The sequence below is a fragment of the Myotis yumanensis genome, unplaced genomic scaffold (genome assembly GCF_028538775.1).
Source record: "Myotis yumanensis isolate MYYU_CA2020_CCGP unplaced genomic scaffold, mMyoYum1.0.hap1 SCAF_11, whole genome shotgun sequence".
NCBI lineage: Eukaryota > Metazoa > Chordata > Mammalia > Chiroptera > Vespertilionidae > Myotis > Myotis yumanensis.
Window position 1 is genome coordinate 7,271,095 of NW_027223762.1, and position 13,789 is coordinate 7,284,883.

Sequence of the window (13,789 nt, forward strand, 5' to 3'; positions counted from 1 at the left end):
CAATTACCAAGTAGAATACAGGGCAACTTCATTTGGCTTAAGATCCTGGTAAATAACTAGGAAAAAAATTTCTATCACTGGAATGTAAAAGTAAGAAATTGCCTACAGAATTTGGAGGTAGTAAAGTTCAACAAAAATTTTAAGCTTATACGATCTACTAGAGGCCCGGTGCACAAAATTTGTGCACTGGGGGGTGGGGGGTGGGGGGGCAGGGGAGAGTCCCCTCAGCCCAGCCTGTGCCCTCTTGCAGTCCGGGAGCCCTCCAGGGATGTCCGGGGAGTGGGCCTAAGCCATTAGTTGGACATCATTAGCGCTGCTGCGGTGGGAGAGGCTGCTGCCACGGCCACTGTGCTTGCCAGCCGTGAGCTTAGCTTCTGGCTGAGTGGCGCTCCCCCTGCGGGAGCGCAGTGACCACCAGGGGGCATCTCCTGCATTGTCTGTCAAAATGGTCAGTGCACATCATAGCGATGTCGGTCAATTTGCACGTTAGCCTTTTATTACATAGGACTCGAGACCTGATGCATAAATTCATGCAAGAGTAGGCCTTACATCCCCCAGGGGCTGGCACCAGCTGCCCTAGCAGCCCTGACTTTGTCCGGAAGGTCATCCAGTCTAATTAGCACATTACACTTTTATTATTACACTGTAGCTGTTAGGTTCTTGGCATCAAGTATCCCTCAGATCCAATGTTCTGAGGGCAGTCAGGATATTATACCTCCTTCACAGGTAACTTCAAGGCCTAGAACAGTGATGGCGAACCTATGACACGTGTGTCAGAGGTGACACGCCTACTCATTTTTTTGGTTGATTTTTGTTAAATGGCATTTAAATATATAAAATAAATATCAAAAATATAGTCTTTGTATATGTGACACAGCACGAGTTAAGTTAGGGTTTTTCAAAATGCTGACACGCCGAGCTCAAAAGGTTCACCATCACTGTTCTAGAAGATTGTTTGCCCACATTCCTCAGGGCCCAACCTAGGTCTGCCTGCCTCCCTCCTTGGGAGCACCGATGCCACAGAACTCCATTCCTTCTCACCTGTTTTCATAGATGAATTTACTGAAAGTCGGGGTGCCAGCTCCCCCTCAGATATGTTAGTCGGGTCCTCCTAAGTAGGTAGACAGTGAATAGTGCTCCTTAGGGGTTTCTCTGCCCTCTCCCTAAACCTGAGAAACCAATCATGAGGGCAAGTAGAATACCACACTTAGGTTACTAAGCAAAGAGCGGGAGGGTGTATTATTGACTTCCTTTTGAGAATCTTAATTTCATCACTACGAACTGGGGTAGGTCAACAATTTCATAAGGGTTGATTGCAGCTCAGAATAGAGCCAAATCAAGGTAACATGAAAACTGAGGATAAACAATGTGTACAATGAAAATTCCTTTTCCCCTTTATGTAATCTCCATTTTGGATGCTATCAAATTATGTATGGTTTTTACTTTAAATAGCTATAAAAGGGATAGGAAAAGGGAAATAGCATTAGCATTAGTTGTGAATTAGGTTCTAGGTATCTTTATTCTCAAGTCTTAAGATCAATGAGGATTTAGAACTAGTACTACCCTGGGGTAAAGCACTGAACTTCTGAGTTCACAAACCCCAAATGTATAATCACTCTATGTAATTGGACAGAAATCCTGAAATTGATCAAAAGAGAGGACTGATACCATGAGAGGGATCAGTTGCTCCAGAATGGTGGCCATGCAATAAACATATTTTTTGTTTTCCTTAAGTTAGAGTAAACTTGAACGGGCAATCTGAATTAAACTGAGGTACAAAGGGGTATTTATCTAGAGAAAAACACAAGACCAGATTTATTTCATACAATGTTATTCACACATTTTTCATTTTCTAATTTATACATAATATACAAAGAAGTGAAGATAACATTATTTCATATGAACCAATAAGAGCCAGGACTTAAGACAAACTGGTCCAGAAACAATCCATGTTGAAAGGAGACACTCAAGAGTGAAGCCTCAGTAGCTCTGCCCAGTTAAGTTCCTTTATTCTGAAAAGCCATTTTCAGATTTTGTCAAAGCTCCATGCCAACTTTTATTAAAAGTGAAATCCCAGGTGGGTACCAACAATGGCAGACCACACCAGGTCTACCATGACACATCCTTTTCTAGAACAGGCCCCAAGTACTGGGACGATTAGGTTGTCAGGACACAGGGGACCCTCAGGACCCCAGAAGAGGGTTGCTTCCCAGTGTGCTCTTCTCTAGGACTTTCCTCATTTGCAGAGGTAACTGCCTGTGCCAACAGAGGCTACGGATAAAGGGAAATCAGGAATTCAACTGTGCAAATCCAAGAAAGTCACTACCAATCTCCAACAAGGACAACTTGGATCCTAAAACCATGAGCTGATTGATACTGGGAACAAAAATTAGACGCGGCGCCAAGACACTAAGGCTGGCAAAACAAAGGCGAGAAGGTGGGAGAGCAGCTTCGCAGGGGAAGCACTGCCACTGTGACTGGGACATGATGAACCAGTGCGACTATGAGAAGTGACAGTGACAAGTGGTGGGATTTAATGGCCTCAACATGGAATGTTGGGTTAAAAAAACAAGAGCAACTCAAATAAAATATGAAAAAGTATGCCTGGCATCCCAAACTTCATGCCATTATTTTTAGGTTCATGATATGAGCAGCTCAGGGATAAAACCTTTATATTCAATATTGTGCTCAGAAGATTGTTTTTCTTCTGCAGACTTCCTAGTAAAAATCCCTTACATGTTCCATCTAAAGAGATAGCATGGTTCATTAGTTTTCAGCACTAAACATAAGTGGGTCAACATAAATGTTTTATACAAAATACTGACTTCAACAAAATACAAAGCACTTTCTTTATCTTTCAGAAACTGAATATACAAAGCAAGTTTTTTTTTCCAAAATATTTTCATAGGCAAAGGATTAAAAACGATTTTAATTATACACATATGGTCACAATTTTGCCTTAAAAAGATTGTTGGGAAATGTACATAAGGCCGCTTGTAAATGTACATCATGTTACTGTTATGTCTTATGTCCAGAGAAAAAAATGTTATCATACAGATTTGCTCTTACTTGGGAGTAGGCTATCCAAAAATACAGTACTCTTCTGTACAAAGAAAAAAGTCACATCACATTTAATAAGATGGAAAAAGCATTGGCCTCCATGTTAACCAAATATCTCAGTCCAATACTTTCTATTATGCACAATACCCTGACTTCTTGAAAGGGATCCAAATCCTAGCATGTCCATATTAACTATGTTATAAAACAAAATGTTTCTCATAATAATAAAAAGAAAGTTGGTTCATACTTCTGAAATCATATAAAGATAAAAAAATTTTAAAAAATCACTCTTGATTTGGAGAAATAAATTTACATTATACAACACTATATGCCAGGTCAAAGAGGGCGGGGACATAAATGTACACTAAAATGCAAATGTTTCCCAAAGAGATAAAACAAATTCCATTTACAGCATGATGGTTTACAAATGTACACCTGTACAACCAAGGAAAGCATTACTACTAAATTAGCAAGGCTTTTATAATAAACACTGAAACAAGATTTGCTTTTCCAAATTGTAAACTTACCATCTATTACTACACACACAATGCATATATTTATAGGAAGCAAAAAAGGCTATCTGAATATGTAATCATGCTTAAATGTTGAGCTATCAAATTCACTTTTCAGTGGCCCCCTTTTCACCTCTATCTGGTTCCTACTTTCTGAAATCTACTATGAAAAAGCAAAATAAAGCTCAACACTTCCTCAACATGTCCTTGTAATTCTATAAGCAAAACAATACACAAATTTCCATTCTTTCTCATCGCAAACCAAACCGAAAAGTTAAAATGGGACTTAACTTTCCGTTTAGTGCACTTAACTGGATGGAAGTGTCACCATGATTTTGTTTTTTGTTTTTTTCTATCTCTTACAACAATTACATATGTTAAGTATATACAATACTTCTGTACATTGCCAGAGACATTTTAGGGCAGTATTTGATTAAAACCACATCCACTGTAAATAATGTTAAGTTCTTTTCATCTCAAATCATTTAATTCTTATCTTACTTGCTGAATTTTATTTGCATGATAGATTGTGAATTACCAAAATACAACTTAACTTTTTAAAAATATTAATAATATTTATGTAGTTGATTGTTAATCTGTTATAAAAGGCTTCACACAAAGGACAAAAAAAAATGACTATATTTCTATATACATCTCTATAAACCTGTTGTGCTATGGGGTCCATAGACCTACCAGACTGCAAGCCAGTTTATTAAAAGAATACTGTACTTTTTCCTTTAAAAACTATTTTTGTGGCTTTACAAGGTAAAAATTTACAAAATATGTGACAGCTTTTTTTTGATACAGTTACATCATATACAGGCATTCTGTGCTTTGCCAGCAATCCAATCTGATAGGTCTCCACTCAGGGCGAAATATCATTTATAATTCACCACTCCCACCCCCCAAATATACACAAGAACCTTAAAAAATTTACAAATGGATGAATAAAGTCAATAAATAGTTTTGCTTTAAAAAAAATTTTGAAGATTCATAGTTGAGTTGTGTTTTGATAATTCACAAAAGAAACGTTCTTTTCACGTGGTTATGGTTACATTATCTTCTTTCTCTTTTTTCTTTATAGCATTCCATTTGGTGGTCCTCCAATAGGCCCTAGATCTGGGCTATTTTTCAAATAGTATTTTTCCAACTTGGCCAGTATATGCTTCCCGTATGTGTATTTGCGCAAAGTAGTAATGTGAGGTCGAATCTGAAAAACAAATAATCTGCTTAGGATATGTTCTTTTAGTTTCTGATTTCTCAAAAAAAGTGCCCCATAGCCAAGTAATTTAGAATAATAATTGGGATTTTCAAAGAATCGCAGAGGAGCTCTAAGTGCAGCAGGGGAGTATCTCTAGTGAGCTACCACAGTCTAGGAAGGCAGAATCTTACAACTTGAGACAGCTGGACAAAAATGCAATTCAAAATAAAGCAGAAAACATACGCAAATGGTCAGATGTGTGATGGCTACTACATTTAAGATGTTCAATATCTTACTAAATGTGTTAACACTCAAAATCTAATAGGTTTGAAAATATAAATGAAAGAAATCATAATATTACCTTCCCATTTAGATCGGCAAGAACTTTATAAGTAATTGGTAGTTATGAGATAAATGTAAAACAGGTACCCTTTTCATATACTGACTAAATAGATGTGCAAACTGAGAGCAACTTGGCAGTACCTATTAAAATATAAAATGTTTACATACCTTTACCAGCAATTCCACTCTAAATATTTTCCTTACAAAAACATTTATGCAAAGACATTCATATAAAGCACTGCTGATTACAGTTAAAATATTAGAAATTGCCCAGACAGCTTTGACCTCAATCAGGTCACCTCAATTCCCAGTAAAGGCACGTGCCCACGTTGTGGGCTTGTACCAGTAGGGGACATGCAATGATCAATGATTCTCTTTCATCATTGATATTTCTATCTCTCTTTCTGAAAGGTAGAAAATCAATACATCAGCTGAAAAATGTTAAAAATCAGAAGGCCAAAAATATTTATGATCATACAAGATCATTTTCTCTTTAATATAAAGAGGAAGCCAAAGAGGTTACATATGTTGTTCCATTTTTTAAATGACTAAATTTAGAAAAAGATCAAGATATGTAAATATTATTTCCTCCAGTGTTCTTTTTAACAGATTTTCCTATGGAACTTGATGTCTTTACAAAATTATTAGATTCTAGGAAGAAGATAGAGAGAAAAAACAACTTAACTGATTTAAAACAATCAAACAAACATAAACTCTGTCCCTGGAAAACTTATTACGTTATTGAGAAAATCAATGTTCGACCCATGTAAAATGGCACATTAAGTATATTGAAATAAGACGGGGAAGGGAAGAACAATGCTAAAGGTAGATAAACAGATAAGAAATGAATCTGATTTTACTGAGCACCGTACCTTAAGAATTTAATAAAGGGTACACTACACTAACCTAAAATCAGGGTATCATTACATTCCACCACCACCCCAGTTATAACATATATAAGGAAAATTAAAGCCTAGGGAAATTAGATGCATAGCCTAAAGCCACACAAATTGAATCAACTGTTTTCAGAGCTATTAAGTATATTACCTTGTGCATGATTATCTTTCTCTGAGCAGGTTCAGCCATGTCAATCATCTTCTGAATCACATAATTGGCATACTGGTCCTTCATCATGGTGTATAAGGCACTGTGAGGACCGTCATTCTGGCAGCACACTTCATCAATCAGTAAAGCTCTCTCAGCACGGGAGGCATGAGTAACACACTTTTCTACTACATTGCTGAAAATTAAAGCACACACACAAAAAAACTATATTGTTACTCTTTTCTTTTAAGCAAAATGTCCTTGACTTTTGAAAGAATTTACTCAATACACTGGAAGAGAGAAGGATCAAGATGGGAATCTCTTGTAATTCTCTTACAATTACTTTTAAAACAAACTGATATCACAAAAGGACACATATTGGACTTCCACAAGTTTAATTATGGGTCACTTAAAATCGTAATTAAATTGTAATTAATATTATAATTTTAAAACGGGGAAACTAGGTTATTAATAAGGTTTGAGACGTTCACAAACATGCACTAAATAAATTAAATTTGCATTTACTCAGAGGTCTTGGGGACATAATTTTCTAACTACAGATTTCAGAAATAGAAACTAATTTGTCATGTAGATTCTTTAAGAATAAAAGCAATGTTCTGCATGTACTTTTTGACTCTACTAAAGATTATATTTCAATGTTACGTTCTATATGCATTTCTGTGCTTACTAATAAAAACCAAAGAGTTGAAAGATCCTTAGAATTAGAAAATAATGCAATACCTGGCAAATTTGTGTTGACTCAGGGCTAAGACCTTTCCTCTGATTTCGGAAACAATTTTGCTCTTGTCTTCAGGTCGACCATGTTCCAGTACATGCTGAATAACATAATTGCCATACTGATCCTAAGTACAGATATTTAAAATTTATTTTAAGTCATTCCTTAAGAATGATTATTCTTTAAAAAGATATTAACCATTTTTTCTAAAAAATACAGTAGTATGTAGTCAGGAGAGTACACTAGCTTTTGTCTCACTGTGTTTCTACAGTGTATCAACTTAAGAAAATTATTATATCTTAAAAAAAATAAATCAGAACCATTTAAATATATATATATAAACATTTCATATTATGAGGGAGCGTATACCTGGACCAACTGCTCAGTGTGTTGGTGGAGTTCTTCTAAGATAGGCAAAGTCTGCTCTGCAGTGCAGTGCTCTAGGATGCGCTGGATCACTCTGCACCCATAAGGATGAGTTGAAAGTACAAACACCTTTAAAAAAATGGGAAGAATTAAAATTTCCTTTCTCTGACACGCTGAATTAATTTAAATAAAATGGTGGGGAATTCACTTTAAAAAAAAATATATATATTTTTATTGATTTTTTACAGAGAGAAAGGGAGAGAGAGAGAGAGAGTCAGAAACATCGATGAGAGAGAAACATCGATCAGCCGCCTCCCGCACATCCCCTACTGGGGATGTGCCCACGACCCAGGTACATGCCCCTGACCGGAATCGAACCCGGGACCCCTCAGTCCGCAGGCCGACGCTCTATCCACTGAGCCAAACCAGTTTCGGCGGGAATTCACATTTAATACATCATCAAATTTGTTTGGATTTTCCCATTGTAACACATATTCAATTTAAAAATGTGATTTTCAAATTGCATTAATCCATGGGGTGCTCAATTTAAGAGTTAACAAATATTTTGATTAAAAGGAACCTAAACAGAAGACGAAAGACATGTAATAATGAGGAGAAATGTACTGTGGGGTGAGGACAGTGCACACTGTATTAGAAACTATTAATTACAATGTATTAGTTACTAATTAGTATTTGTCTTTTATTATAAAGTTTTAAGTTTTCCTCACTCGTCTCCCAAGAAATTTGAAAAAAATTAGTGTACAATTCTAACAGAGGTTATCTTTACTTCTTAAAGTAATGTAATTAAACTCATATTTCTATTTCTCAGCTTCAAAAAAATGAAGGTATTGATTCACTCTGTAACAGAGGCAGAAATTAGTGTACATTCACTATTTTGTCCCCTATTTTTTTATGTGAAAGTACTGGGAATTATCTTGTGACTGATGAAAAATGTGTTAACACTCAAAATCTAAAATAATGCCCTGCTGCCGAAACCGGTTTGGCTCAGTGGATAGAGCGTCGGCCTGCGGACTGAAAGGTCCCGGGTTCGATTCCGGTCAAGGGCATGTACCTGGGTTGCGAGCACATCCCCAGTAGGAGATGTGAAGGAGGCAGCTGATCAATGTTTCTCTCTCATCAATGTTTCTAACTCTCTATCTCTCTCCCTTCCTCTCTGTAAAAAATCAATAAAATATATTTAAAAAAAAATAAAAAATAAAAAATAAAATAATGCCCTGCTAACTAGGTAGAAGCCAAAAAAAAAAAAACAAAAAAAAAAACTTACTTGTCCTTTGAAAGCATCAATGATGAATTGTAGTGACTGTGGCTGAACACATTCAATACATTTTTGTACAACATGGTTCCCATTCTGATCTTTCACACATTTGAGTACATGACCATCCAGCTCCTTTACCATTTCACTCTGCAGAAGAGAAGATGACATTTAAATAACTGCCTCATCAAACAACATAACAGGATTACAAATATTGAAATGAGAACAAAAGTATAATAAAAATTTTGTTTGCAGTTTTTCTTATATTAAAGTTTAACCCTCCCCCACAAAGTATAATTTGCAGAAGCCAATAAGGTGAAAATTACTAAAACATTTTGCAAGATTATAATTTGAATTATACTAGCTGAAATATAACCTAGTGATGAATTGGCCATATTTAAACTATCTTCACTGTGTACATCTTCTACTCATCTTTCTCAGCTGACAACTAATATAACTCATTCAGAACTTTTTCTCTACTTAGCACTACTCTTCCCTAAAATAATTATTTTAAATGATTGCATGAGTCCAGCAGCATGGCTCAGTGATTGAGCGTCTACTTATGAACCAGGAGGTCATGGCTCAATTCCTGGTTAGGGTACATGCCTAGGTTACGGGCTCGATTCCCAGTAGGAGGTGTGCAGATGATTCTCTCTCATCATTGATGTTTTGATCTCTCTCTCCCCCTCTCCCTTCCTCTCTGAAATCAATAAAAAATACATATATATTTTCCAAAAACAATACCATTATTCATTAACTGGTTTATGTAAAGCTTACTCCCAAGAGTTTTATATTTTCAAGTATTAAAGAAACTTAAAATAACTTTAAAGTATCTATACTAGTCTGAGACTGCAGAGAAGGTCTAAGGTACTACATCATCAAATTTGTTGATATTTCCCCATTGTAACATATATTCAATTTAAAAATTATTTTCATCAGTTATGAGAAAAATTCCAAGTATGTGATTTTCAAAATGCATTAATCCTTTAACTTAAAATGTTTAGATTTTCCATCCAAGAACACGGTATATTTCCCATTTAATTTATATATATCTTCTTTTAAAGAATTATAAACCTTGTTAATTCTTAGGTTACTTTTCCTGTTGAGTGAGATTTATAAAAACTTCATTCTTATGATAGAAGTATAAATATAATCCAAATAAACATTGGAAATAGTAAAATGTATTCCCGATATGACAGAAAATCAAATAAGCAAGTGATAGCAAAAACACCCACTGTCTATCACTCTGCTTATCACACAGTAGGTAATAAAATATCTTCATGAAAGAGATGAAATGATGAAGAAAATAGAGGGCAGAGCAAAGGTCTGTTGTATAACATTTTTTAAAAAATATAATTTTATTGATTTCAGAGAGAAAAGGAGAGGGAAAGAGAGATAGAAACATCAATGATGAGAGACAATCATTGATTGGCTGCCTCCTGCATATCCCCCACTGGGGATTGAGCCCCCAGCCCGGGCATGTGCCCTTGACTGGAATCGAACCTGGGACCTTCAGTCAGCAGGCCAACGCTTTATCCACTGAGCCAAACCAGCTGGGGCTGCTGTATAACTTTTAATTAACAACTTACTGTTAAGACAGTTTAAAAATCTTTTAGTCTAACTGGAAACATGTAATATTTCACTCCAAGATTACTGTATGATAAAAAAAGTAATTTAAAAACTGAAAAAATACAAAAATTTTGTCTTAACTTACAATTACCTGTTGGTCAGATGAAATAGACTCTAATGCTTTCTGAATAACACGGCAGCCATACATCTGCAAGGCCAAGGGTAGAACATGACCACGAATACGAGTAGCCAGGGCTAATTTTTGATCCAAACTCCCAAACTGACAGAGAGGAAAATATTATTATTAAAAAGTGACCATAATGCTACTTTGCTAAACTCAAATAACCCACTGTTTGTAGCCTATTGAATCGACTTTTAAAATATCACATTTAGGTACTGTGAAGGGAGGAGGCATTTAGTTAAAAGTTAAGACAGACCCAGAGATACTTAAAATGATAAGTGTATTACTTGCTCTGGGGTCAAAAATTTGTTATTAACATACACCTTCACTTTTCATTTCAAACCAATAGCCCTCATCTTTAATATAATAAATCTGAGCCATACATTCAGACTAGTTATTTCTCAACTATATTCTGACATAAACTACAACACAGATGCTTAATTATAAACTAATAATCATGTAAATTATAAATAAACTAGAGGCCTGGTGTACGAATTTGTGCACGGGTGGGGTCTGGCCGGCCTGCCCCAATAGATCAGATTGAGCAGGGCCAGCTGGGGGGAGGGGCCTTGGATGGTTGGCCAACTGGCACCGCACCTGATCGAACTCCTGGTTGAGGGGACAATTTGCATATTAGCCTTTTATTATATAGGAAAGATAATGTCTAACAAATCCAAGTAAAGACTATCCTATTATTTACTGCTTCATCTAAGAGTTACTCCCAATGCTTTATATTTTCAGGTATTAATCAGGATTAATATTAACATTCCATTTTAAGGTAGGCCCATACATTTATCTGTTGGACATCTGGGTTGTTTCCACCTTCTGGCTGTTCTGTATAAACTGAAATGAAAACTCAGTGTTTGAGACCTTGTTTTCAATTCTTTGGGTATATACAGTATAGGGCAAAAGTAGGTTTACAGTTGTTCATATGGAAAATAATACAGTAATTAATAATACAAGAAAAACTGATCAAAAAATGGGCAAAGGATCTAAATAGACACCTTTCAAAAGAGGACATTCAGAAAGCCAAGAGACATATGAAAACATGCTCAAAGTCACTAATCATCCGAGAGATGCAAATCAAAACAACAATGAGGTACCATCTCACACCTGTCAGAATGGCCATCATCAACAAATCAACAAACGACAAGTGCTGGAGAGGATGTGGAGAAAAAGGAACGCTTGTGCAATGCTGGTGGGAATGCAGACTGGTGCAGCCACTATGGAAGGCAGTATGGAGGTTCCTCAAAAAATTGGAAATGGAACTCCCATTTGACCCTGTGATCCCACTTCTAGGAATATATCCCAAGAAACCAGAAACACCAATCAGAAAGGATATATGCACCCAGATGTTCATAGCAGCACAATTCACCATAGCTAAGATCTGGAAACAGCCTAAGTGCCCATCAGTAGATGAATAGATTAGAAAACTGTGGTACATCTACACGATGGAATACTATGCTGCTGTTAAAAAGAAGGAACTCCTACCATTTGCAACATCATGGATGGAATTGGAGAGCATTATGCTAAGTGAAACAAGCCAGTCAATGAAGGAAAAATACCACATGATCTCACTCATTCATGGATAATAAAGACCATTACAAACTTTTGAACAATAATAGATACAGAGGCAGAGCTGCCGCAAACTGATTGTCAAACTGCAGTGGGAAGGCCAGAGAGAGTTGGGGGGCAGGAGGGAGGGGAGTAAGAGATCAACCGAAGGACTTGTATGCATGCATATAAGCATAACTAATGGACATAAGACACTGGGAGGTAAGGGAGGGTAGGGGTTTGTCAAGGGCGGGGGGGAAAAAAGGACACTTATGTAATACCCTTTGTAATACTTTAAGCGAAAAAAAAAAAAAAAAAAAGAAAAAAAAAAAGAAAAAAAGAAAAACTGTTTTGCCTACTCACAATTATAAACGTACTTTGCCCCATCCTGTATATATCTAGGAGCAAAATTGCTGGGCTGTATAGCAATTTTATATTTAGTTTTTGAGGAAATGCCAAACTGTTTTCCACAGCAGGGGAACCATTTTACATTTCCACCAACAATGTACAAGGATTATAACTTCTTCACAGCTCCACCAACATTTGTGATTTTCCATTTTTAAAATTACAATCATCCTAATAAATGTAAAGTGAAATCTCACTGTGGTTTTGAAATGTTTCCCTAATAACTAAGGATGTTGAGCTTCTTTTTCTATACCTATTGGCATTTGTATATTGTCTATGAAAACATGTCTATTCAAGTCCTTTGTTCACTTTTTAATTGAGTTGTCTTTTTGAACTTTAGTTGTTCTTTAAATAGTGTGGATATAAAATATTTTATATGATTTGCAAATATTTCCACCCAAGCTCATATATTTTTATGTAAAAACTATAGGCCCGGTGCATGAATTCTTGCATGGGTGGGGTTCCTTGGCCTTGCCGGTGATCATGGCCTATTGGAGGGCCCGCTGGCCCGGGATAGGGACCCTGGGAAGTTGGCCAGCTAGGGGGAGGGGCCGGGGGACATTGGCCACCTGGGCAGAGGGGCTGCGGGAAGTTGGTTGGCGGGGGCGGGGGGGCCTCACAGGAGGTTGGCTGGCTGGGCCCCACCCCACCCCCGATTGGGACTGATGGGGGGACTGGCCACCCAGGGGGAGGGGCTGAGGGAGGTTGGCTGGTCACAGGAGGTTGGCTGTGTGAGTGCACTGATGACCAGGGAGCAGCTCCTGTGTTGAGAGTCTGCCCCCTGGTGGTCAGTGCACATCATAGTGACTGGTCGACTGGTTGTTCTAGTTGTTCTGGTTGTTTTGTCGTAAGGGTCGCTTAGGCTTTTATATATACAGATGACTTTTACCCAATTTCCTGAGCTTTTCCAAGTATTGAGCATATACTTAAATAGATATACAAACATGTATGGGTGCTTACCTCAAAAAACTTTTGAATAACATAGTTGCCAAAAACATCTGTCATTAATTGATATGCTGCTTGTAAAATTTCATTAAAAACCATCTGTCGCTCAGCTGGAGTAGCTCTCTCTAGTTTTTGCTGTATGAACCTACATGGAAAAAAATTTTAAATGCATGACAGTACACTGAAAACAAGCTCCTACAAAATCCGTATGAATTGAGTACTTACAAGCCCAATCCACACAAACACAATTATTTTCAGAAATAGTACTAACACATTTTCTACGGTGGACAGCCAAGGTAAAACAAAAAGAAAAAAGTTATGAAGCATTTCTTTTACAACACCTTTCATTTAAAATTACTAGTCAAACAGGCAAAAATAAAAATGTAAAGATGTTTTAGTTCCGGTTGCTTTATAATCAAAAAGAAAATCACAAACATTTTACTGGTTATTCATGTATTTTCAGAATATACATACAATAGTACTAAGTATCTTTTTAGGCCAGAATAAAAGAAACCCTTAGAAATAAAGCTCATCAAACGCAACTGAATTCCTTATAAGCTAGTCCTTGTGAATGATACAAGGTTCATTTGCTACTCTTAAG

The 13,789-nt window shown here is 36.6% G+C and overlaps 1 protein-coding gene across 9 annotated transcripts in view; it reads right to left on the bottom strand.

Annotated features, from left to right (window-relative positions):
- Positions 1 to 1,784: 1,784 nt before the first annotated feature.
- The window catches only part of PUM2 (pumilio RNA binding family member 2), a 74,623-nt gene continuing 62,618 nt past the window's right edge, over positions 1,785 to 13,789 (bottom strand). For 5 of the 9 annotated variants that reach the window (XM_070428747.1, XM_070428742.1, XM_070428745.1 and 2 more), the window contains 7 exons: positions 13,204 to 13,333; positions 10,249 to 10,383; positions 8,547 to 8,684; positions 7,265 to 7,390; positions 6,901 to 7,022; positions 6,163 to 6,355; positions 1,785 to 4,782 (listed from right to left, as the gene is read on the bottom strand). In XM_070428747.1, coding sequence (XP_070284848.1) covers positions 4,651 to 4,782; positions 6,163 to 6,355; positions 6,901 to 7,022; positions 7,265 to 7,390; positions 8,547 to 8,684; positions 10,249 to 10,383; positions 13,204 to 13,333 — 976 coding nt within the window. In that variant the 3' untranslated portion in view covers positions 1,785 to 4,650. The remainder of the gene's footprint in view (positions 4,783 to 6,162; positions 6,356 to 6,900; positions 7,023 to 7,264; positions 7,391 to 8,546; positions 8,685 to 10,248; positions 10,384 to 13,203; positions 13,334 to 13,789) is intronic. The other 4 variants (XM_070428749.1, XM_070428746.1, XM_070428741.1 and 1 more) reach the window with 1 other exon arrangement.